Source organism: Culicoides brevitarsis, chromosome 2 (assembly GCF_036172545.1).
Source record: "Culicoides brevitarsis isolate CSIRO-B50_1 chromosome 2, AGI_CSIRO_Cbre_v1, whole genome shotgun sequence".
NCBI lineage: Eukaryota > Metazoa > Arthropoda > Insecta > Diptera > Ceratopogonidae > Culicoides > Culicoides brevitarsis.
In genome coordinates, this window is record NC_087086.1 from 24,128,757 (window position 1) to 24,156,473 (window position 27,717).

General features: G+C 30.9%; 1 protein-coding gene across 1 annotated transcript in view; it reads left to right on the top strand.

Annotated features, from left to right (window-relative positions):
- The window catches only part of LOC134831274 (hemicentin-2-like), a 117,897-nt gene that overhangs the window by 69,256 nt on the left and 20,924 nt on the right, over positions 1–27,717 (top strand). The window contains exon 7 of the mRNA XM_063844966.1: positions 18,070–18,204. Coding sequence (XP_063701036.1) covers positions 18,070–18,204 — 135 coding nt within the window. The remainder of the gene's footprint in view (positions 1–18,069; positions 18,205–27,717) is intronic.

Below are 27,717 nucleotides of genomic sequence, written 5' to 3' on the forward strand. Positions count from 1 at the left end.
AATAATAATAATTCCGCGAATTTTACATCGCCAACCAACAACTTCTGTTGATTCCCACACAAAAAAAGACGAAAAAAAATACATTATCAATGTAATCGGATTAGATATCGCCGCAAATTACAAAAATTTTCTCTTTCATCGAGTCTTTTGAGCTGCGTCGAAGATAGCAGAAAAAAACTTGGGCAATTAATAGTTTTTGCTGCCACGATATTCGAAAACAAGTGAAAAACAATGCAAAAAAATGCTGCCTTGCCGTTACAACATGCGCTTGTAATCTCATTAAAAACAATAAAATACACGAGACGCGCAAAAAAAACAAAGAACTCGAAGTAACATGCCACAATTTTTTTAATCCGTTAAACCATCGTCCTTTTGCAGTTCTGATACTTCACGCCACTTCTCTATACAGTAATGTGGTTTGCCTAAACAATTTACCAAACCAGTCAGACCGGCAAGGCAGAAAAACTTCAATAATAATTTTTTTTTGCTCGTTCTGGCGTGGATTCGCATAGAAGGAGAGAGAGAAAAAAATAGGCAATGAGAAACCCACTTTTAAGAACAAAAACAAACTTTTGTTTTTAAATAAATACGAGCACAGAAAAATTCACATATTTTTCTTCTTTTATTATTTTCGCTTTTGTTTTTAAATATTTATTTGTACGAAAAAAAAATTGTTTAACTAGTAGTACAACAACCAACCAGAGAGAAATTTCTCATTCAATGAGGGAAATGCAGAAAATATGTTTATGGTTTCCCATTTTGCACTAGTTTGAATGTTAGTTTGTTTTTTTGTTAAATTTTTTTTTGTCAAGCTATCAGCATTTTTTGTGTTCAATCCAATTTTTTCTCAATAGATTCGCTCTTTCATTTATCGAGAACCACGACAAAAATTTCTCTAATTCATCAATTTATTTCCATTTACCAACTTTTAAATATCAATGCAACGGTTGACTGAATTTTTAGCTAAATACTCTTTCCATTTGTTTATTTATTTTTTTCCGAGGAAAATATTTATTTAAAATAAACATAAATATGCAAAAAACAGAAAACTTGGAAGAAAAACGAAAACAATACAAAAAGTTTTTAACTAGGCTACGAAGTAATAGAATGCAAGCGTGCGTTCTTCTTTTGTTTTAATTTCGATAAAATAATGAAGCAGAAAAAAGCACACACACAAAAAACTAAGAGATACCATTATTCCAAACCATATTGGACAAAAGAAAATTTTGATTCAGATGCAAAATACAAAAAAAATTGTTTGTTTATCTTAATATACTCACATTTTTGTTTTTTTTTTTTTTTTTGTTTGAGAATAAAACTTTAAGAATAATGATCATTTATAGTCATTAGTTTGGAGAATAGTGTAGTCTCAATTTGACTAATTGCCATATTTCTTTCTCTCTTGCGTAATTATTTGGGGCTTGAAAAACGGAAAATATCTATCATCATTGACCCAATTACGTCTAAAAATAAAAATGAGGAGAGTAAATAAATAAAAAATAGCAGCGCCATTAAATCCTGCATTAAGCGACCTTGAATTGCGATAGAGAGAAAAAAAATTGAAAGAAAAGTTGTGATTGAAACAGATCAAATAAAATGCTTTGACGTCCTTCGTTGGTTTCATGGGTCCATAATCTCGTTTAATCATGTGTGAAAAAGGGAATAAGAGGAGCGGTAAAATACCAATCGAGTGTATTTACATTAACCTTCTTGAAAAATGTCAATTTATTTTGAAGAGAAAAAAAAGAGTAAACTGTAAACAAGTCTATTCAATTTTCGCCATTCAGTTCGCTCCCATTCCAGGTCGTCTTTTGGGTTTTGCCAAAGTAAATTTATTCAAATTGTGTCCTTGGTATCATTAGTCTCGGTGTTTTGCATTAAAATTTTCTCGGAAAACGTTTGAAAAGGAAGCATTAATACCAGGAGAAAATATAAATGATGCTCGTAGGCAATCAGCTGTTTTTCTCTGTTTGCAGCGCGGTCCGCAATTTTTCTCGTAGCAAGTAGGCGGACGAATAATTTATTTATGTAAAAAGTTTAATTCAAACTTTGATTTAATTAAAGTTGCAAAATGTTTCAAGTTTACGAAGACGGACGGAAAATAATCAAAGCAAGTAAAAATTCATTATCAAAATGCTTTGATTCAACTGACCAAAAACAGGCATTATTGCGGTTTCTTTTGTTCTTTAATTAAATTGATTGAAATGTTAACTGCTTTTGGTAAACACTTGTTTCAATTAAAAATTTCCCTATTGCAGTCAAAGTTAAATTGCACAACAAAAGGAAGGACAAAGGCTTCCTCGTTTGCTTTGACATGCAAACAATAAAATTTCCTATCTGTCGTTTCATGGGAAAATGTTGCATTAACTGAATTCATGGAAATTTTTCTTTTCAACTTTGTCATGACAATGTGAAATGACTTTAAAAAAGTTGTTATTCGGAGAACAATTAACGATGGTATTCTGTTATTTTGGCTTATTTCAATTTCAAGCAATTGGATTATTTAAAATTCATAGAAATTGATATATTATATCGGTTTCATTTTTTAATCACGTGGTTAATTTTAATTTTTTTAACCATGTGGTTAATTTAATTTTTTTAACCACGTGGTTAATTTAATTTTTTTAACCACGTGGTTAATTTAATTTTTTAACCACTTGCTTAATTTAATTTTTTTTAACCACGTGCTTAATTTAATTTTTTTAACCACGTGGTTAATTTTAATTTAATTTTTTAACCACGTGTTTTAATCAATTTTTCAATCATGTGATTTATTTAGCCTTTTAACAACGTGGTGTAAAGTTTTTTTGAACCACATGTTTTAAATATTTTTTCAAATCACGTGGTGTAAAATTTTTTTGAACCACATGTTTTAAATAATTTTTCACACCACGTGGTTAATTAACTTTTTAATCACTTTTTTTTTCAATAAATTTTTAACCTTGAACCATGTGACTTGGCATCCCATCACCATTAACCCCATGATAATACCACAATTTTTATTCAAAATGTGTTCCAAAATGACATGATGTGATACGCATCGTCTAGAAATTAGGCAGTCACCGACCTCAACCACCTCAAATAATCATAATTACAGTACAACCCTGATCAGGCATTTCTCATCAGTTTTGACAGTTTTTATTGTTTTTATTCAAATTTTCCTGCCAAGCAACAGCAGCGACAGAAGAAAAATAACGAGACAAAAATGTCATTTGTTTAATTTTACAAAACAACGAACGAAACGAGATGAACAAAATTACAAAAAAAAAGGTGTAAATAAAGGTAACGAAATAATAGTCAACGAGATGTCTTCTCAAGAGAAGAACAAACGACAAAAAAGATAAAATTTATTTTTCTCAAGACAAGACACACTCACACACAAAAAATGATTTTCGTCCTTTTCTGTCGTTTTTGTTGTTGTTGTTGTTGTTACTTTAAAAACAAAAAAAAAGTATAAATGAAAAATAATTTGAGTAGAAAATGAGACGACGAAGATGAAAATGAGCGTCACATAAATAATGTTGTTCTTCTTGTTTGCTCTTGTTGTTTAAGTTGCTGCTTTTTTCTCGCTTCAAACAGTCGAAACAAGAAAATTTTAGAAGAAGAGAGAGACAAAGTAGCACAGGAAGGATGAATAAAATATTTTTGACGTTACAAACATAAAGTTTCACATGAAAAATTAATTCGCATATGATTCTGTTAAAAAAAATGAGATCATTTCCGCAAAAGCAATGCATTTTATTGGTGCTTTGAGGTCCATTCTGTCATAAAAAAGCGCTTTCACGAAAAAAAATGTTCTTTCAAAGAAAAAAGTTATCTTTAAAATTCGTTTCCGGGGACGTTAAATAAAAATATATTGTCAATAATTTGTCTTCATTTTGTGTTCCCCTTTCCTGTTACGCAACCCCACATCCAAAAAAAAAACTAGAATTTAGGTCAACCACAATTCTTCGCAGGTACTAGCGAAAAAAAATTAAGAACAAGAGGAATTTCCATTTAAATGTCAAAAAGAAATACAAGCAATAAATACTTAGCACCTCCCAGTTAAATAAATTGTCAAACGTACGGAACGTGAGGACCGCACGGAGAGAAAGGGGCAGCGCCTGAATAACACGTTAGATTACAGGGATAATTATAAAGGCATCACACGAAAACTAAAAAGAACCATAATTATGCTTCATAATGTAATTAAAGCTCTATTTAATTATGTATATGTGTCCCAGATGCGATAATTTCTAAAAGTTTTCGTTTTCGGGTTCGTACGTGATTTGTCTCTGGCACCACCACATACACCTCTCACTGCGATACAGAGATGTGTTTGAGAGTGAATGATACTTGAGGGTAAGTAATTACTGGTTTTTTGTGTGTCTATGTGCTCTTCAACAATGTCAAAAGTTGAATGCCGTTCGGGTTTTTTGCCCAGAAAACTCGTAAATAATTAAAGTTTTGACGAAAAATATACAAATTACTTTATAAACATCTTCATTTGCAAGTGGAGACGTCTAGTTAGTTATTTTCATGACACAAAAAGTAATCCGTCAAGTTAAACGTTCCTTTGATCTTTCGAAAAAATTCAATCAGCTTAAACAAGTATAGGGTAAAATCGCGCAATTCAATTGCCGCAAAGAGAAAAGCAAAGAGAGAGGGAGAAAAAATCAAAGTAATTTCAATTTATGACCGCAACATTTTCATTTGATATTCACCATGATTTTATGAACGGATTTATCAAAGTACTTTTTGTCTGTACCCATAAATAGTCATAAACTTGAATGGACATGGTTGCCTTGACGAGAGAAAAAAAAGTCTCATCAAAAGTAATAGAAAAATCGTACATCAATAAAATTAATCTTTTGAACCTTTTTCCTTTCTTCTCCCATACTTCGTCCACACTTTTCTGGTTGTACTCTTCGAGAAACGAGTCGACCACAAAGTGTACGTTGCTACATGGCGTAACCACACAAAAAGGAATATCAGAAAATAATCTCTTTACCTGGGATCGAAGATCATATAATAAACGATTTGCCTTTTTCATCTCAAAGTAAACAATAACGGAGATGGAATTAGAGACTGGGCAATTTGTTAAATCAACTGGAAGATAAAAACAAGACTCTAAAGCAATGTTTTCGTAAATGTTTTTTCAATCAATTAAATGTTGTTGATCCGTACTGGATTTGAGAAACATTCAATTTTATTTATTATTTTATTTAACAACTTTTAGAAGCCTTTAAGAAATATTTAAAAATTTGTATTTTTGCTTCAACTTCCCATTTAACAAAACTGTTATATAGCAAAGTTACTATATGACGGATTTCCCGCAAAGTGAAAGGTTTAAATGTTCATTGGGTCAAATTTTTAAAATTTACATCGGGTCAAGTATCTTAAATGTGCATTGGGTCAATAATAATAAATTGTCAACTGGGACAAAAAAAAAAGCTCAATGTGCATTGGGTAAAAGTTTTTAACTGCTCATTTAGTCAAAGAGCTTGTGTGTGCATTGGGCCAAGTATTTTATAGTGTTAACTGGGGTAAATGCCGAGTGTATAATACTTTAATAAGTTAAAATTGCACTGGGATGAAATTAGACTTCTTTTTCAAATTAAAAGACTCTGAATTTTTTTTTTAATTCATCAAAAAAAAACTTAAAAAAGTTCAAATAATGTTCTTTGCTTAAAAGTCATTTAAAATATATGATTTTAGTGTAGACACATTTGCTGAAACACATTACCTTCACTTCACCAACGACTAAACCGCAAATTAACGATCCCTTTTATCTTCTTTTTCCATCTTGACTTTTGCATTTTTAGGTCAACTTTTTCATGATTTATACAGTCTCTTTCTTCTTTTCATTTCATTCACAGAACAGTTCACTAGAAAGAATATCGTTTATTTTTTTTTTTTTGCATATTTACTCAAGAGATAGTAAGCCAGGGAGAGAGACCTTCACAAACCATTTACAAAACCATCCATTTTTTTACAGTTGAAAAAGAAAATTGCCACAAACTATTTACATTTGGATGAACATTTAAAAATAAAAACACTTACTTAAACACGAAACAACACAAAAGACAAACGCATATTCTTTCATGTGCACACCGAAACTTGCAACGAAAGTTCTTGTTTGTTCGTTTTTTTTCTGTTTGCGAAGTTTCTATTTACATTTTTTCGCCACTACTCTTTTTTCCAAACAAATAAACATTGCTTCGTGTGACAACAGTGCAATGACGATGATAGCGTTGCACCGCAAATGCTCTGCAGAGAGATGTTTCGTCGTTTATGTTTGGATGAGTTGTCGACGATTTTTATTTTTTGCTGGATATGAAAAAAAAATAATGAAATTAATCGTGCTCACCGGGCATTGATGTGCATTAAAAAACGGGACGTTTAGTTTGCATATTTACAATAAATTAACCAGTTTTTGCGATAAACAAAGACAAAACAGCTGTGCAAGGTTAAAAATGAATAGATTGGATAGAGACTAATGTATTTTGCTATACGCGGCGTGAAATATCAGAGTTCATTTCCGTTCATTCACATCTGGTGTCAATCCAATTTGATTTGAAAAAAATATTATCGATTTTTGAATGAAGTGGAAATAAAATTTATTTTGGATTTTTAAGCTTGAGTGCATTTTGAAACGCATTTTAGATTTTTTCAAGTGCAAAAATATGATTTTTTGAAGTGATTCTACAAAAAAAATTAAATCACTACAACAATTTTATTAAATTGAAAAATTTTTAGTTTTATCTTTGCCAAACCAAATTTTCCAGAAAAAAAAAAATAAAATAAAAAAAAAATAAAAAAAATATAAAGAAAAATATATACAAAAAAAAATAAAATATAAAGAATACCTAATTTACAATTTATAAAAATTTAAGATTTCCAAAATTTTTTTCCCCTGAAGTTTTTAAGATAATTTTTTTTTATCTTTAGTTTAGCGGATGGACACCATCATTCCAAAAACTTTCAAATTTATTAAAAATACTTCTATTTACGTGGCGCGCAGTTTGATAATCTAACAAATATTCCGACAATTTCATTGAATTCGAATCAAATTTGCATTGAAATGAGTATGTGAGTGTCATAATAATCATAAAAATAACAGACACCTGTCATTACGAATGCATTTATCGGAATGAGCTCTAAAGAAAATGACAAAAATATCGCTTTATTTTTATGTGAAGATACAATGTGACATTTTTGGTCTTGCCTTGTCAATATCTCGTAATTTATTTTGAGCAAGACAGCTTTTGGATGAGAAAAGAGTTCGATGTCTCGTCGTCGTCGGTCGTTTTTGAATTGCAACGTAAACAATTACGTATTCCAGTAACGTTTCCAAATTTATGGGACATTTTCTAAGTAGAAGTCATAAAAAACCTACCTTATGACCCAAAAATTTATCTGTTGTTGTTGTTTGTCGTAAATTTACGTTTCTCTCGGTTTTTTTTCTACTTCTTCTTTGTCATAATAAAAATTTGCATTTTATTTCCGGCAGTTCTTCCTCCTTCAGTGGCAATAAATAATGTGGGAAATGAACAGCAAATTTTTCTCCAAAACATTTCAAGGTAATGTTAATAAAATAAAAATCACATATTTCTCTGACATTGCTTGAAGATTCACAAAAATAAAAAACGAAAAAAAAAAATAAAAACCATAACCAACAAATATCGTGGAATATAAAATAAAATGAGACAAAAAAGTAAAAAAAAAATCGTTGCTTCTTCCTATCGGCAGAAGATTGTCACACACACAGCTAGATGTACGCATGGAGGAAAAGTTTTTCCCAAAGGATAATAAATTTCACAAGTTTACAGATCATTAAATATTCTGTCTTAGTTTTTTTCCTCCTCCGTATTTTGTATATATTTTCGCATGTTTTGTGTTGAACGTGTCCTTTCCTCAGAAATTGCGATAAAAAATTACATGAGAAAATCTATGAAAATGATATTACGACGACGTCGACGACGCTTTTTGTCTCAGCTCTGGTAATGCAAAAATAAGTGAGACCCTTTTGCGGATACGACAATGACACGACAACGATATAGCAATTCAACAAATAACAAGTTATGCGAGAAGAAAAAGGAATACGGTAATGGCGGACGTTTAACCGAACGTGTGTTGTAACAATAACGATGATAGTTGAGTGATCATGATGCCTCTTCTGCGCTGCCTTTGTCTTTTTCAAATACGTTTATTTTCCCTGTTAATGGCGTACGTTGTTAAATAAACCTTTGTTTTGTCAGAAATGTAGCAAAATATAATGTTTCCTCAGAAAAAAAAGGTTTCCAACCTCTAACAACGCCAAGCTGCGAAAGATTTTTTATTTGATCGCTTTCTGACGAGCTCTGTGTTTTTGGCAGACATAAAAAATGAACGAGATGTGAATTTTCTCAAAAGGAATGCTGTTCATGAGGGTAACTCTCTTTATGGGAAAGTTACTTGTATGGTTGAGTCTTTTTTTTCTCGTACGTGAAAACTTTTAGATGTACAACAGGTCTCAGTGATATAACTATGGAACGATTTTTTAACATAAATTTAGATGGATAAATTTACATGAATAAATTAAAAGTTATGTTCCGACTTTATCTGAGTCGCTGAATCGCTTGTTGCTGCAACATTTTCGTGTATGAATGTTGAAAGGTAGAGATGAAATTTAATCATTAATTTATATGCTTGCTCGCTTCACTGCGTTAAAATTTTACCGACAGTCTCACTTTATGCGATTGGACGACACGGAAAAGTCGATTAAATGGGTCAATCTTTGAAAATTTCAACAATTTACGGTTTTTTTTAAAGTCGAGATGGAAAAAGTGAATTTTTCCCGGGATCAAAAATAGTCTTGTTAAATTAGAATATAAAAGTTAAATGTAAAGCGCCATCTATATAAGGTGTATGAAGTTTAGAGGGGGTCAGGGGGACAGTGAATTAACGATGGAAGGGAAGGGTGTGAAAAGCAAAATTCGCTTTAAGCTTTTTAACCTATTTGTTTAACTTACTGACTAAACATATACAATTTTTTACAAATTTCCATTTAAAATTTTCAAACAAATACCTTTCAAAATTGGGGGGATGAAGGGATGGGGGCTCTGTTTTATCAGACGTAAATGGATGGTGCCCAAGATGTCTAAATCGAGACGATTTTATAAAATTTTTATATATATTTTTTAAAAATAAAATTTTTCCCATTTTTTTCATAAAAAGTTTCGAGAACGAGGTAACCACATTTTTCCATCACCGATTTTCGTTCAGTTAATCTACAGAAAAACTATTTACTTTCTACTAGCTTACCTTCGAATTTCCATTTTAAATTGAGTAAAACCTGAAAAAGTAGAACGATATCCGCCATGTCAATAAAACTGTAATAAAAAATGTCACAAAATACTTACTTGTTGATGACTCAAATGCTATGTGTGCCACAGTGCAAATGCATTCAAACCCCGTTTTTTCACTATTGCATATCAATCCAAATTACGTTTCGATTGATTTCATACTTTCTACAAAAATTTTTATTTTATTTTCACTCATACGAAGATGATGATGATGATTGACAAATTGAGTGAATTTTATTTACAGATGATAAAAAAAATTATTTGCATTAGTTCCTCCGCTTTTTTGAACATTTTTCGTCGTTTTATCATTTATTTGCCAAATGTGTGTGTGTGCACCATGCATCACGAGTTCGAATTCCAATACATTAACAAAAAAAATTATTGACGCGTGATATTTGTTACTTTATTCATCCTATTTATATGCTGATGAATTCAAGTTTGACTGGGGCTGTTTTTTTTTGTGTGTGTGCCGAAATGAAAATATATTGGATGCATTTTATAAAAATAAATACCTACCCAATTTTTTATAGCGTAAAAACCGTTGACGATGAAAAATAACATGGATTTCCACTTTTTTTTGGTATGCGATGAAAAAATGAGATGTCTTTTTAATATATATTTTATTTGGATGTCAGGCAGAAGTGAAAATTCAAAAACGTTTAGAAAATAGATCAAAAGTTGACATTTCCACTAAAGTTAATGAATTTATTTGAAATAGCTTTTTGTGTTTGATTCATTGTAACTGCTGACGGCCCACTCAGAGATTATTGTAAAAACATTTTTTTTTATTTTTCATTGCAAAAAAAACTGGCTCTATTTGCATTTCGATATTTACTTTTAGTCAATCACAAAAAAATTGTGTGTGGAACACTGAAAATTTTTATATTTTTTTACGATTTCAGCACATAAAATAAATTCATGAAAAAAAAAACTTAAAAATATTTTTAAAAAATGATTTTCAAATATTTTCTAGATGAGTCAAATTTTTAAAACATAATTTTTTTCACATCTTTCCTTTGAACGTTAAATTTATTATCCAGACATGGTGCAACGTTGCAGTTAAATAATGCCAGCTGGCGTCATCATTTAACACGTTTCCCTCGCCAAATATTTTACATCGAGCCAATCATAAAAACATAAAAAAATAAAAAATACACAAGTGACAATTATGACATTTCATAACAGCGACAAAATTATTTAATTTAGTGAAAGGACATTTTTTGTCTGATGCGGGAATAGTGTCATTTTTCGCATAATAATAACCGTATACAACTATAGAAAGTCTGTGCAGCGGGACAGACGACAATTAAATAAAAAATGAAATAATTTGCGTCACATACGGAAAAATAGTGTCATTTTTCGCATAATAATAACCGTATACAACTATAGAAAGTCTGTGCAGCGGGACAGACGACAATTAAATAAAAAATGAAATAATTTGCGTCACATACGGAAAAATGATGATGGTAATTTTTTTTTTTTGAAAATTCTGTAAAATTAAAACAATGAAACCAGGAAGTTGTTATTTACAAAATGACAATTTTGTGTTGTTTGTGGTCAAATTTACCCAAATTCGGAATTAAGTTAATGTCACAAATTAATATTTTATGGTATTAAGTTTTTGGCATTTAATTTTTGTCAATAATGCATTTTCTCATTAAATTTTAAATTTTTAACAAAAATATTTAAAGATACTTTAAAAAACTCTCCATTTTATTTTTTCCTGATTTTTTATTTCATTCACAAACGACACGTGTTAAAATTAATCGATTTACACGAATTTCTCTTAAGCAAACCCATTTTTCGATTATTTATTCATCATCATCATTTTTTTCGCAATTTTCGTCTATATTCAAATTCAAATTTACCACGTCAGGCAGAATGACTGTTCGATTGGATGATTCCGAATTGTGTCGCCGCCCGGTTTTACTTTTGCAGTCTAGAGAATTTGATTGAATGAGATTTGAAAAAAAAATGGAATGGAAGAGAAAAAGAAACACAAAGGAGAGAAAAAAACGCTTTACATAATAATTTAATCTCTTTTCCATTGTGTCTATATCCTCAAGATAATGTGTGTTTGTGCGTTTTATAAAAAAGTTGCACAAAAGCTTCATGTTTGATTTTTTCTTCTGCTTCTTCTTCTTTGGCGTCTTGTTATTATTATTAGGAAAATATTATTATAATTTTATTTAATTTAACAACGGATGAAAATTGGATCATTTTCTTTTTTTTATTTTTTTTTTTATGTTATCTATTTTTTTCATCGTTGCCGTACTATTGCTTTTCCATTTTCGTAATAAACTGATAAAAGATATGACTCACAAAAAAATTGTTAGGTATATAAGTACAAAAGTTAAAGTATTATTACAAGCATGGGCTTTTACTAGTTCTTCTCCCTATTGTTTGAAATTAAGGCTTGTTATTATTGTTCCAATACAAAAAAAAAACTTGTCATATTCTGACAAGCCTCCATCTTTCTACAAGAAAAGCTTAAACGGAAGTAGTTGCAACAAGCTACTTCTATTACCTACTCATATTTGCTGAGGGCAAGATTCTTGTTATATATTTTTTTCTTTTCAATTTTATTCTTTTCAAACACCAACAAGAGGAAAAACTTATTATCTCGTTAATAAAAAAGAAAAAAAATATTCATTCAAACAGAATTTTCGCAACAACAAGTAAAAAAGGGTGTACTGTACATTAAAGGAACTTCCTTCGTCTATTATGTATTCAAGATGAGATATTTTGCAATGGGAGCTTATATTTAATGATTCCTAGAATTTTTAAGAAAATATTATTTCGTTCACCAGATAACTTTTTAAAGCTTCAATCACTAAATAAAAATTCTAAAAAATATTTTCTAAGTTGAAAAGAAGCCACAAAGATTGAGCTACAAATCAACGAGACGAAAACCAAGTTCATGATGACAAACAATCCAGAATGTCGTCAAAACTGGCAAACAGATGACCAAGAATATGAGGCTGCTGAAGAATTTGAATACACCTAAGTGTAGTAGCGTTGATACATGTTGATGAAAAAACCACTCCAGATATCAAAAGCCGTACCACATTGGCAAACATATAATTCTATGGTTTAAAACAACAACTGAGGTCACAATATCTAACCAAAGTCACAAAACTCACCATATACAAGACCTTCATCTGACCTGTTCTCATATACGTGAGCGAATCATGGTCGATTACAAAGCCTGACTAGAAACTGCTGCAGGTCTTCGAGAGAAAAATTTTCCTCTCCATATTTGGTGCGAAACTTGAAAACGAGAACAGCTTAAAATATACTAAAAATAACAAAAATACCAAAAAATTGACAAAAAAAGACCTGAAAATTGACAAAAAAGACCTGAAAATTGACAAAAAAGACCTGAAAATTGATAAAAAAGACGATTTTTTATTTTTTTGCCCTCCTACTCTTCAGAGCTCCCTGGATCCGCCCTTGAGGCAGGGGCGTAACTAGCTAAAAAATTTGTGGGGGAGGAGGTTAAGGTCATACAGAAAAAATAAAAGTTTAAAGCACCAAATTCTGAATTTTTTTTTGAGACCCAAAATTTGGAAGGAGGCACGGCCTCCCAGAACCCTACCACGCTACGCCCCTGATTCCGAACGCTTACTTTGGATGCCAGGTTAAAAGCTAAGACGTTTACTGCGATATCTTAAGATTTTCTCACAATTTTTTGCGATTCGTTCTTTCAGAAGGTCCTTTAATAAGACTCGGTGCAAGCTCTACCATCTCCAGCATAATGTAGCATTTTTATTCGAAATGTAGCAAAAACCAATTCAAACATTCATTCAAAAATCCACTTTACAAAAGTTAATAAAAAATAAGAAAGTAAAAAAACTTCAACATAATTTTAAAAGAAAAAGTTGTGGGAGGTCAATAGATAAAATAAATAATAATCATTATCCTACAAGTATTCACATTATCGTTGTCCTCGCATCATTGTTGTAATAGTCATTAGTTTTAATATTCCGTTCCTCTACCTTCCGTTCGCTCGTCGTCATCATCATCATCATCTTATTATTAACTCATTGTTTGTGTTCTTCACTTTTGAAAAGATGATGGAAATTTTTGCACGAAGAAGAGAAAAAAATTACTAGAGGAAATAGTTACGTAGACATTATTATTCGTCACATTGTACATTTCTTCAGTTGGCAAAAAACGACTGACAAAACATCATTGTTTGCGATTATTATTATCGCTATTACAATGAAAATGTTATGTCAATGTCACCTTCGTCATTTATTACATCGAACAAGACAAAGGAAGGTATTGTGCTGTACGTGTCATTGCTTCATTGCCGCATGAACAAAGCATCATCATCATCATCTTACACTTTATTGATTTGAACTTTTAATAAGGCAGATTAATTCAGATTTCATGTCATTGACAACGCGAGTGAAAATATTCATAGCGAGAGGAGCAAAAACGAGTGGGACGATTTTCAACGATGGAATGAGGGAAAATTTTGCACGCAAAGTTGAAACACGATGATTTTATTAAGTTTGAAAACTTTATTTGCCTACAGAATGAAAACAAATTCACTTCTCGTTTTCCCGATCTTGACCTGATGCGATGCCGAACGAAAGCAACTCTTCAACTCTTGAAAGCAAAAACTGCCTAAAGAGCATCAAATTAAAATGTTACAACAAAGTTAATTAAATCTATTTACCAAAAAGTACTTGAAAGTAAACTCTGGGTGAATAATCGTAAGAAAAGTTGTGCCAGTCTGTGATTCTAACCGAAGATTCAACAAACCAAATCAAATTATTATGAAATAATAATAAAAAAAAAACACTCGAAGACCGACGCGTATAATGAATGAAAGAAACTACCGAACTGAATTATTTAATTTAAAATTATAACTCGTAAACTTTTTTAAGTGATTTTTGTGATTTGAACGTCAAACTTTTTTGCAACATAATTTTTTCCAGAAAAAAATTAATGTGATAACCGTTGGTCGACCGCAAATTGAGATGCTTGGATAAACTTTAATTTATTATCTAGAAAAAAAATTGAAAAAAAAAACTTTTATATGAAGAGCGAATGTTCAAATTTAACTAGATAACTAAAATTTCACTCGAATTTTTAAAACTTTTTCCTTTCAAATATTTTTAATTAATTACAAATCTCTTCGTTATCAGCATCAATGCATTAAATGGATTTGGCCTGTAAATTGTGGCTTATTTAAATTTTGGTAATGGGCAAAAAGTGTAACAATTAATAATTTAAAAAAATGATACATTTCTAGAAATTTATTACAAATAAAATTTTAAATTTAAAAAAAGTGAAGGATGAGAGTTACACTCATAAAAAAGTAAATGAATAAAAAATCAAAAGTGCTAAAAGCTTCAATTAAAAATTCATTATGTTTTGTGTATTCCCGTTATTATTGTTTCATGAGCAGAGAAACACCGAACCAGAGAGAAAAAATGTGAAATAATAAAATTGAATACTTTTCCATTTAATTTTCCATTTTCTCGAACAAAAACAAGAACTCCTTTCATGAGAATTATACACTTTTTTTCTCATACCAAAATGTATTTTTTTAATATAATTAAATGAACGTTCGTGTTGCATGCTTGCAGAGATAGGAGGCACTTACACGTGTCTTGCTTATGCATGCACTGCCACGACGACGGCGCTTGCTGGTGGTAGCGAGTTAAGTGAATAAAGTAAAATAAAACAAAATTGAATGTGTGTATTTATTAACTTTTACGAGATAATTAATTTCAATGGAAAAACAAACATTCAACTTCTAGTGTTTTGAGCTTTTCATTTTATTGTTCGTAGAAAATTTATACTTTAGAGACGTTGCTTGTCTGGCAATTTCCGTCTCAATTACTTTTATTACATGTTTTCCTTCCCAGACAACTATTCTCGGTGCCTCACGTTCGAATTTTTTTTCTCCTATGCTTCAATAACACTTCATTGTCACGCATCCGATCCGAAGGATCGATAAAGAAAATAAAGATAGAATCTCTCACCCCAAAATTATCTCTTAATTGACGACGATGATAAAATTACAAGCGAGAGACGACAGCGTTCTGTTAAATAAAAAGCAATCAATCATTTTTTTCTGTCTCGCGTATGCCTTGCCTTGCCATGTCATGCCATTAGATGGAGATGGAGAAGAGCTTAGATGCGTTTGCTTTGCTTTGTCATTATACTTTGCTGTGTGCACACGCACGTCATATTAATACACTACGCACACGTCAAGGTATAGATAATTTTTTTTGCCTCTTCGTTATAAGGATGTGTAATCAAGGATGTTGTTCGAGTTTTTTTTTCCTTTTTGTCGTCTTATGAGGAGCTAGAAATAGAAGGAAAAACGATAAAAAAAGGAATTCGGAAAGAAAATATATTATTAATATCGTCGGCATTCATTCATCATGGAAATATGAGCGAATTTATTAAAGATAAAAAAGCACTTAAAGTTGTTCGAGAAAATAAATAATTGATTAGAAGATAGTGGAACATTAATTTCATCGGCGTGACACGCAGTTTCTAATTTATTACTATGGCCTGACGCTTTTTTTTTTGTTTTTTTTTCAGACAAGAAATTTTGAGCATCATCGCACATTTTTTACGCCACACTTTATAAAGATTTAATGTTTGCAACCTAAAATTTTGATGTTTCTCATTTTTTGAGTTTTTGAAATATTTTTATTGAAGAAATTAAAATTCAAAATGACCAGTCCTTTAAAAAAAACTCATTTTTTTAATAAATATTTTTATGTCTAAAGATTTTTCTTCGAGAAAAAAAATGATAAATTAAGTTTTTTTTTAATATTCTGACCGAAATTGTTTAAAAACGTACATAAAAGTTAACAATTTTTAAAATTTATATTTTTTAATTTATTTTTTTTTTATTTAAAATGTACAGATTTTAAAAGTTTTTTTTTCAAGCTATTTGTCTGGAAAAAAAACTTAAAAACAACAAAAAATCATTAATTTTTCTGAATTTTAAAAATTTAAGCGATATCTCGCGAGCTTTTCAGATGGAGAAACAATAATTTTTTACATTGAAGTAAATTTGTGACCAAGTGGATGACAAAGCAAACTCTCAAACTATTTAAACTTTTTTGCAACATGACAAATTTTGAGTCGCAAAAATAAGGACACTCTAACCTTCAAGTGTGATTGACATGAGTGAAATTTAAATTTTTATTACTTACCTGCTCCTCCTTTGTTCCTCTCTCAATTTTTCTGCTCAAATTTAAATATCAACTGTTACTTCAAAGCGAATCACCGAATCAATTCAAAAGGCATCTCACGGAAAAGCAAATCAATTTCCGATTCGTCTCCGCATTGTGTTCTAAAAATACACATCAGGAAAAAGCTGACAAATTTCCCGCAATGTTACGGCACACACTTGGAAATATTAGATTTACATAAGTTAGTGTATATTGAGTGGCAAGTGCTGACACACACACACACACACTACGGAAAAAAAGAAGGAGGAAATGTGTATAAAGACAATATTGTTACAGTTGTGGCTTCTGGCGCTATACCGTGTGCTATCACCCTCCCAGAACGTTTTTTTTACTCGTTACATAAATTTACCATGCGGCGGCTTGTCTTTTGTCTTTCCCGCATCGTGCTGTAACTTCTTTCGGTAAACACGGCACGAGCGACTTTGTCTCGAACAAAAAAAGGATGGATGAGACACATCCAATAATAATGTATCGTGTGTGATGTGATGTGATGGTGGGAAGAAATTGTTCTGTAAAGAAAAAATATCGAAGAACACGATGATATTAGATTTTTTTTGTCATCGTCCTTGTCGTCACAACCGTCATGTCATGAGAGACAACGAGGACGTAAAATTTTTTATGGTTATTCTTTTTCAAGTGTGCGGCATGTAAGAGACGAAAACGATGATGAGAGCAAAAAGTCTTCTTGACTGCAGAACTTTCGTTCACTGCAAAAATTTCATGTTTCGCAAGCCAAAATTTCTGCGAGACATTTGTGCATGAGATACAAAACATGAAAATTTAGTAGATTGGGTACCAAGTAAAAATAAAATTTTGCATTGGGGCAATATTGTAAAATGTGATTTGTACATGGGGCTTTTAGGGTTAGGGGGTTTTTATAGAATATGCATCGGGGTGAAATTATAAAATGTACAATGGTCCAAAATTTTTAAAATGTGAATTAAAGTAAAATTAAAGAAGTTGCAGAGGGGCATGTAAAATCACCCCACTGCACATTCTATAATGTAACCCCAATATACATTCTAAGATTTTATCCCAAAGCAAATTACGAAATGTTGCTTTAAACTTTTTTGTTAGTTGGTATCTATAATTTTCGTGTCTCTCATATATTTTAGGTTGCGAAACAGTTTGCAAAAGCCAACACAAACATAAACGCCGAACAAAATGTTTTTCTTAAAAAAAAAAGTAAGGATTGATTGGGAATTGATTATTTTATTTTTATGAGAAATGTGATTTCAATCATTTTAAATTGATTTGATTTTAGCAAGTTTCGTCTCAAACTTCAAAGAATCCCAATTCAAATCATTTGGAGAATTGTAATTGTAAGAATTCCTTTTGCATTCCCGTGTGAAGTGTGAATAATGGATTTCAATTGTTTTTTGAACACAGAGAGATACAATCGATATATTCAACAATTGTTGTGGAATTCAAGAAATATTTGGCCAATTTTGTTCCTGTTTATTAAATTATATCACTTTACTACATATTTCTCTCTTTTTCTTTACTTTCAGGTGGCTACATCCACTGGTGCAATCTCGCACTTTGTAAATTTACAAGTTGTCGTTCCTGAGGCATTTATCTTGGGCTCAGGCGAATTACACGTTGATATGGGATCAACAATCAATTTAGTTTGCATCATTGAAAAGGTAAGAAAATTGCTTTTTTTCTGCTCTCTTTTGCCCATTCTCTTGTTGTGTTGTGTTTTTTTTTGGGAGCGCAATTTATTGCCAGTGTTAAATTGGTGAGTTATTGATGTGTCTCTGAGATTGAAAAGAATATATTTGTTTGAGAGAAGAAGAGTCGGCGTGATTTGAACAAGAACCGGAAGTCGTGCCATTGAACAATATAACCTTTACGATTGGTTTCATTCACAAGCAATTTCCGTTTATTTTGTAAAAAGTTATTCTTCTGAAAAAGAAAATTGATTGAAAATTCGTTATAATGAAGCACGAAAAAAGTTTCAATTAACTTTTTTTTATTTAACGCAGTGTTTTAATGACTATTTTTAAATAATATTTTATTATCTTTTTTTTTTATTAGTGTCAATAACAATTAAAATTTTTTTTCTTAGATATATTTCTTATTTTTAGTTAATTTAATTAGTTTGCGAAATTTGCCTGTTTCAACAGATCATAAAAAATGAACAGATTTCCTTGTCGATAAAAATAAATAACTTCTCAAAAACTGGCAAAAGAAAATCAAAAACATGTTTGTTAGGTCCATTCATCTTATTTTTCCAAGAATTGTTATTTTTTGAGATGTTTATTTGTGGAATGAGAAATTCACGATTCCAGAAATAGCCTCAATATTAATATTCAAAATATAATTTGGCTGTCCTTGATTTTTTTCTTGTTCAAAATATGTAAAAAATAATCTATTTTGTTTTTACCTAAGGGTTTTAATTAGATTAAATGCTCTCAGCATATCCATGGAAATCTTGTCAAATCCAAAAGAAAACCCACTTCATCCAAAATATCCTTTATAGACCTTGAAAATGCTCGCCCATTGCACCATTTTTGTTTCGAGCAATAAAAAATCCAAACAATTCAATCAATGTCAAGGATATTACGTCCGCTTCGCACAAAAAAAATGTTGCATGTTGTTCTAATAAAATATAAATCCAGGGCACACAATTTTTTCTCCCTTATAATATTCCGCATCCCAATGTGTAACGTGAAAAAACGCACTAGTTCAAATCCTCATATATATATCGAGATTTCCTATGCGATTTATCTGTATTACGAAAGTATTAGCGTTACATGAATTACACGATTTCCATGCGAAATTGTCGATAACAGACCGCAGAGCGACGATGCGATGACGACGACGTCGCGTTGCTGTGTCAGGCAAAAATTTGAATAAAATTGTATAATAAACGACTTTAATCTACGTCGTTTTTTTACACAATTGATCACATCGTTACTTGTCCCCCTTTTTTTCCCGCAGCAGCACTAGTACGTGCTCAATTCAGTCTTTGCTGAAGAACAACGGCACAACAACAACAACAACAAAAAACAGATCGATGAAACAGTTTGTTGTGTTTATTTCAGGGGTTTCGTTGTAAATAAAGGTATTGTACCATGAGAAGCAATATAACTTGATTAGCGTTAGATTTTTAGACTGATTGCTTGAAATAAAGGTGAAATGTATTTATTTCGAACGTCTATCGTCCGATTCTATTTTTGCAGCATTTCAAAATTCATTTTGAAAAAAATGTGTTGTCCGTCTATCCGTAACGATGTGCCTTTTTGCCTTTTGCTAATTCAAACTTTTTCATAAATGACTTAATAAGCAAAGGGCAAATTCAATATTTTTCGCTTTAAGTAGTTTTAGAGAAGAGTCGAAGTAAAAATTAATCATGAACACGTAGACGATGAAAATTCGTGGAAACCTTCGGGAAAATCTGGAAAATTGAAGTCAAAATCTTAAAAAGCGTGAAAAGTAAAAAATTTTCCCAGTGAAATTTTTGACCTTTTTGAGACTTTCAGAGTCTAAAAACTAAGGTTCTCTTAATTTTTCTCTATAATTTTTCATATCTTTAGGAAAATATTGAAAGTTCGTGGAAAAAACTGATGAAATGTCTCAATTGTGTAAACCGATGAAAGTTTCGTAGAACGTGTGAAAAAAAATAAAAAAAAAAATTGTAAATATCTTTAAATGATCAATGTAATCCATGAAAACTTCGTGGAAATGTTTTGTCTCTTGAAATTGAAAATTTTTCCGAGAAAAGTGTCCTTTGCAGCTTGAAATTTAAAACGCGTTCAAGTTTCACGTTTTATCGAACACTTTTCAATTCCGTTTTGTTAAGTTTCCAATCGATGACGATCGTTGTGCGCCCAAATGTTTCTTGCTGAAAAATTTAATATACCAACAATTTCGAGATTGTCATTGAAAAACAACTACAACATCTAAAACAATCCCATGTAAAATGTCAAAAAGTTTGGCGTAGACAGGAAATAGATGGGAACATATCAAAACACTGAATGTACAAAATTGAAAAGTTATGGACAGTAATTTATCATTCTTCCATTACAATTCGTCGGGCTAGCAACGGGAGAATGTGTTACAAGTACGTGCACCAGATAGATGACGGGTTCACAGCTTATTTCAACATTGGGCAGGATAATCTGTTACAGTGGCTTTTAAAACCGCACAATCAGACGGCACGACATGCTCGCTCCTTTGTTTCTCTCTGTGTGTCGTTTTTCAAAATTGAAAACACGAATGTAATTGCCTTAATTAAATTTTGCTCTGGCACTTTCTGTTTGTTCGCCCTGCTTCTCTCGTTTCCTGGCAGACACCATGTGCGCGTGGCATCGCTCCGCACTGCAAGGACACACTTTGGCTTTGGTTAAATGGTAAATCTTGTCAAATGCTTCGTTTTTAAATTGCATCGCATTGGATGAGAGAACATGAAAAGTTTTCCAAAATGTTTATTTATTAAAAGTTTCAAAACTCCGTTTGGTAAACTGTGTTTCTGAAAAACTTTTCAGCTGATCCTTGTAATGGAATATTAATTTGGTAAACTTAGATAACAAGTCTTTTGCTCTCAATTTCGTTACTTTATGGGTGAAAATTCGCATAAAATACCTGAATCACTCAACTTTATCTTCTGACATGTATTTAATTAAGCAACAAATAATTTTAAAAAAATCGTTTTTGTCCTTTAAAGTTTAGAGAATTTGGTGCAAAAAAGGGTTAAATTGAATTTAAAACCGCTTTACCGTATTTAATCCACGTCAAAAACGATGGTCGTCGAAAGGCACGTGCTCATATTCTTCGCGCATAAATTACATTTCTCTAAAGTTTGCGAATAAAAAACACGAAGATGATGGGAAAACGCAATTTAAACCACTGTCAAAAGACTTTTTTGTGTTACAAAGAAATTTTTTTTTGCCACTCGTGATGTTGCCGCTGCCGCACCAGAAGAGATTATTTGCTCAAAATTTAAAATGCCTGTGTGCCACTCGGTATTTGCAGTGTAATTTCACTGTTTTGTCATGTAACAATAGCCCAGGGAAAGAAGAAAGAGTTCAAATATTTGCCGAGTATAGCCATCAGGTATTCACGATGCTCATTCTGTATGCGAAATTAAAGGAAAGTACAAATCAACGCGGATGATTGGAATTCCTGTTTGACCCAATTTAATCAACGCACGAGAGTCAAAGACAAACTGAATTTTCAAATAAGGTTTACAATTCAATTAAGAGAGGTTGTTTAATATTTGCCGTAGTTGACGATATTCTCTCTATCTCTCTCACTCGGAGACACGTTCCAATTTCGCATTCTTGATGAAACAAGTCATCGTACACTAAAATTGGGGATCAAGGCAGGGATTAGCTCCGGAAGTAATTTCTTCCATTATAATATTGAGCGCATGCAGAATACGTCTTTTTCTTACATGTATTTATAAAAAGATCAAGTTTTTTCGTGTTGGGTCACAAAAGTGCTTTTTTCTCGAGTTTTCGTCGATGAGTGAATTGACAGGAAAATACGACATGGTATAAATTCACTATAATTAAGATTTTTTGTTTCAATTTGTCAGAAATATTCAAGAGCTTCAAATTAAGTAAGTTAAAACTTTTGTAAAATTTTTCACAAATTTCTATTTAAACTTGAGCTAATGTTTAATCAATTTTTTTTAAAGAAGGAGGGGATATACTTGATTATAGGGGGGTGGGGGTCAAAAAATGTCCTTTTTTACCCGACGCCGTAAATGGATGGCGCCTTAAACTTGAACTGATATTCAAAATTTTCTTTTCAGTTCAGGGGGGGGGGGGTGTTGTTTAATCTTCATAAGTGTTATTTTGTAAGAAAATTTAAGCAAAAAGCTGTTTTATTCAATTTTTTTTTGATTGGTTTTTGACTTAAAACTTTTTAAAATGCAAAAAATCTTCCAAATTCGAGTTTTTAGACATTTTAAATTTTTTAAACCTAAAGAATTTAATTTTTTTCGTATTTCTGAGTTCTATAGAAACAGTATTTTCATTTTTTCTCGCACTGACAGACACAAAAGCTGTCTTAATAGCTGATTTTCTCATTCAACAGCAAAAAAAATCTTTTAGGCCCTCTCACACTGCACGTCGACATCAATTTAAAACACAAACCGAGAGAAAAATTCAAGAAGACACGACTGAAAAACTATTTATGGAAATAAATTTATTGCTTCTACAATGATATACAGACTTATCTATCGGTTGTTCTTGACTCGGTATCGTCTTGTGCATATCTTATCTTTATCCTCAAACATAAGCACAACGAAACGAAGCAAATATCAGTAAATAACGTGAACAAGACAGGAGCAATCGAAACAAGCAAACGTCGCCTAAAGTGATGTCAATTTTGTTGCTTGTAGATATTTTATTTATTTACCTGGTATTTTTGCCTTACGCGTAGACAGATGATGAATTTTTCTGCTTCGTGTATTCTCATATATTACTTGTGTTTCACAGGAATTTTCCTCATTTTCAAAGATTATTTCTTATTCCAACATTGCTGTTTGTGCTTGTTGTAAGAACTGAAAAGTACCAAACGCAAAACGATTGAATATTCTCCATTTTATGTATTTCAACGTTACTAATCTCCCAGGATATTACAATTTTTATTGCATATTTTCTGTCACAGTTGCATAATTTTGAATTTAAAGCATTTCAAATGGAATGTTGAGGGAAAAACTGAAGGAAATGAATAAGAAAATCGAAAAAAATGGACTATCTCGAGTTTAAAGATGCATTTATTGGATGGCACGATTGTAGAATAAGTGGATTCTTGATGCGAATTGAATCTAATTACAGACTTACACGGAAAACCACTTAGTTGATTACAACTTGAAAAATCACTGAGAAACCTGAAAATTCAGGGAAAACTTAGTTAATCAAAGAATATTTGTCAAACAAGATCCAATCACATACCTTTGATCAATTTGCGTGTGGTGCAAATTAACGTGCGGCAAGGAAAATTGCGTGTTTTCCCTCCAATTAATTAATCTCAATCGCTACACAAAACCGATGGCTTCAAGTGACATCAAAACCGCAGCCACGTCAAACGATTTCAATTTTATCTGATTAAACAATGGAACGTGTAATTTTAATCAGATTGCTTTTTATCATCTAATGACATCGAAAGAACTGCAGATATCGAATGTCGATTGGCAGTAGAAAAAAATGAAATTTTCACACTATTCTCACGCACGCAGACACACTTAAAAATCCTATTCATATTTTTTTTTACTGTGAAACTCGTTTCTGTCGATGATTTTATTGTCCCCTTTATTGGGTATATTGATACGATTCCGAAAAATTGTTGAATTTTATTCTGTCATGCACATACGGAAAAAATATGTGAAGTTATAAATGCATTGTCAATACCATCGACGTAATACCGTGTGTTCAATCAGGTTTTTCTCTACTTTTTCTTGAATTTTTTAAAAATTTTGTTACATTTTTTACCGTTTTATGCTTTTATTTTCACACTTTTCAGGTCTTTCTCGATTTTTCAATGTTTATTGGTCGATGTAGCTAAAATTTGAAAATAGTAAAATAAATATTTATTTTTGTTAACCTTTTCAAAATTTTGTAAATTTTTGTTAAATTAAATATTTTTATACATTTTTAATGTTAGACAAAAATTAAAAATTATGTTGATAAAAAAAAAAATTAAAATGAATATAATAATAAGAAAATTAATGGAAGTATTTAAATTTGAATTCAAACAAAAAAAAAATAAAATAAAATTAATACACAAACGTGTAAAAAAATTCTAAATATTAAAAAGCAAAAAAATTAAAAGCAGAAAAAAGTAAGAAACGCCAAAAACTTCAAGAAAAAATTAGTGAACACACAGTGAAGTAAGCCGAAAATGTTAACTTTTATATAGAAATAAAAGAAAAATGCTTATGCTACTAAATAGAATTATTTCCTGGAATTTTCCGTTTGAATATTTAAACAACGTATTACTGTAAAATTTGACTACGTGATTTCTTTTCTGAATGTTCATTGCTCTTGTACGTGTCAATGAGCAAATTTTAGAATTTCTGTCAATTCTTTTGACACTTGAAAAAATTTAAACAAAATTTTGAAGTCTACATCTGATAAAAAAAACGCTCATGTTAATTTTTGCTCACATAATTTTCCACCAAATTTTTCTGTCCAACATTTTCTCCATATAATCCTGTTAGATCCAACATTTTCCAGCGTTGCGAACATGATTTTGCTTGTTCTACAACAAGTTTAACAATACGTCTAAAACTCTGGTATTGCAAAATTTTCAACAAAACGAAACAAAAAAGGAGAGATAACACTAAAAATGTACACACACACACATTCTGCAAGCGCAAATATAAAATATTACTCCCAGATTCTATTCATTCAAAAATTATTATCTAGATCGCATCATTTTATTTCCAGCATATTTTTAGTCCATTGTTCTGGCGTGTGCACGATCCTTGCTCTATGTGGCGAGCATGTGTGCGTATGTCCTTTTTGAAAATTATTTATTGTTCACAGAACAATGTATTTACTTTTACATTCTCGTGACCCGACACAGGCAGAACAAAAGTATGGATTAAATACAGGCGTTCCCAAATATGAGCAAAATATGAGATTGTTGAATTTTTTTTTTGAATGGTAAGCGGTTTCTCGTGTGTACCAAAAGTAATAATTTAATTATCTCTGAGCCACCAAGGAAACTATTTGTTTTTTTTCTGATGTGTCTCCGAGATCCAGTACGACTTTTGATGTCAAAAAAAAGTTGAACAGCAATTTAAAATAAATTTATTTTATCTCAACTTTGTCACACGCGCGACAAAAGCACACCAAAACACTTTTTTATCCATATTTGCACAACAAATTTCACATATTTTATCACAAAATTCCACATTATTGACTCAACACATTTTCAACGAGCCACAAGAGTCTAATTTACATCGCACTTTATCATGCAAAATACATTTATTATATGAAAAAAAAACAAGAGCAGTCATTCGAATACGTATTAGCTGGTGTGTCAGTTTTTCAGTGTTTGTATGCATACCAAATTTTTTTCTAAAAAAAAAGTTCAAATAAAATTTAAATTAAATTGCATTAAACATGAAATATATATGCTCAGTCATTAAAAATGTTTCGTGGAAAATCGGTAAAGTGCAAAAACGAGCTCAAACGATAATTTTTAAAAATAAAATTATTGAACTAGGTTCAAAATTAAGGCTCTTTCATTGTTTAAGTTTAATTACTAGTCAAACATAAAATTTTACATTAAAATTAATTGATTTTTTTTAATTAATTTTTAATTGAAAATGTTTTTCATGAACTTTTATTGTATTTGTTTCATTTTCAAAAAAAATTAAAAAAAAAAATATGCTAAAAAACTAAACATTAAAAATGAGATTTTTTCAAAAGTCACATCATCCAATTTCATCATTTCATTTTAAAAAAAAAACTTACCTAAATTTGAAATTTTGGAATGTACTTTTGAGACTTTAGAAATTTTTTTAGTGGTTTAGGGGGGGTTTCCAAGTACTTCTTTTGCAATTTAATTTGCTTGTAAAAAAAGCTATTTTTCAGCTAAATATATGTTGTGAAAAGCGACATTTAACTGAAAGTATACAAAAATGTCTATGCTGAATGAAAAAATATGCTTTCAGCATTAATATTCTCCATTTTATTTGATCTCAAAGTATGTGAATAATTTTTCAATTACACCACTTTACTCAAAACTGCGTAAAAATACACTCGACCTAACATTCTGCATGCCAATCTTGACTAATCTCGAACGAAATGCACGAATTAAAATAATAGGCAACTAGTGTATGCAATATTAGCGGCTCATATCACACAAAATTCAGCGATCCTTTGAACGAGCGCACTAAAAAAGCATTTTTAGCATGACGCAAAACTCAGTCTCTAATCCACAAAATTTCCACAGAATTTGTTCGAATATTATTTCCCAAATGGGTAGTAAGTTAAAATGTTTATTAGATACTGTATAATTCCCGCGCGATAAAGTACTCTTTTTCACTGTGCTGCAACGAGCGCGATGAGATCATTCATGTTGATAAACAAATAATTTATGCATAACTAAAATATATAATGAAATATCTTCTCAATAATCAACAGACCGTGTATTTGCCTGCATCGCGCGATTCATTAAAAATTCATAATTTTCATTCCATTCGCGGCTGTTTATGTGCCGAAAGCACTCACATTTACACCAAAAACTAACCTCTCTCGAAACTTTTTGATCGCAAGTGTTAGCGCGTACATAAAATCAAAACAAGGTGAGTGACCACAAACTCATATCTGAGCTATATTTTATTTATTTATGAAAAGTGATGAAAGTTGATGACATGTGCGAGTATTACTTATCCAAAAAATTTAATGGTTTCTCTTTTATTTTTCTAAAGCGAACCTGGGAGGCAGATTATCTGTTTTCATCTTTCATAAAGGACCTTTTTGTGTGCCATAATAAAAAAATACTCTCTAAAACAACAAAAATATTTTTGTCTGAACGAAAGAGACATCAGACATAAGCAATCTAACATCAACAGAAAAAATGTATGCGTCATGTACAGTATGACTCGCAGGCATTTGCAAGTCTATCAAAAAACTTTGTCATATTAAAAATGAAAATGTAGCACAGAGATGGATATTTTGATAGTATTTTTAGAAAGTCTAGGCGAGCAAAACGACAAAACCTTTGAGAACCAACATTGAAGAAAAACACGAGGCGTCTCCATTTTTTAATATAATTCAACATAAACATGTTTTTCATTTTTTTACAAAAGTAGTTTTAAAATGTTTCGAGCTATTTATTTTTTTTGTATGTATTGATAAAAGATGACTAGTCTTTGATATTTTTATGAAAGCTTCTTTTTGAAAGCATTCAGTAATATTAATTTTTTCCGCATTTCGAAGAAAATTGAGATCGACAGTGATGGTAAAGGAAATAAAATGTGCCGAATCACGTGGTTTGAATTTTTATCAAATCACGTGGTTTAAATAATTTTTAGGTCACGTGATTTGACAATTTTATAGATCGAAAAACTAAAGCTTTTGTGTGAAAATTTTCTCAGGTCACGTGGTTTGATAATTTCTCATGTCACGTGGTTTGAAACAATTTCAAGTCACGTGGTTTGAAATTTTCTCATGTGACATAGTTTGACC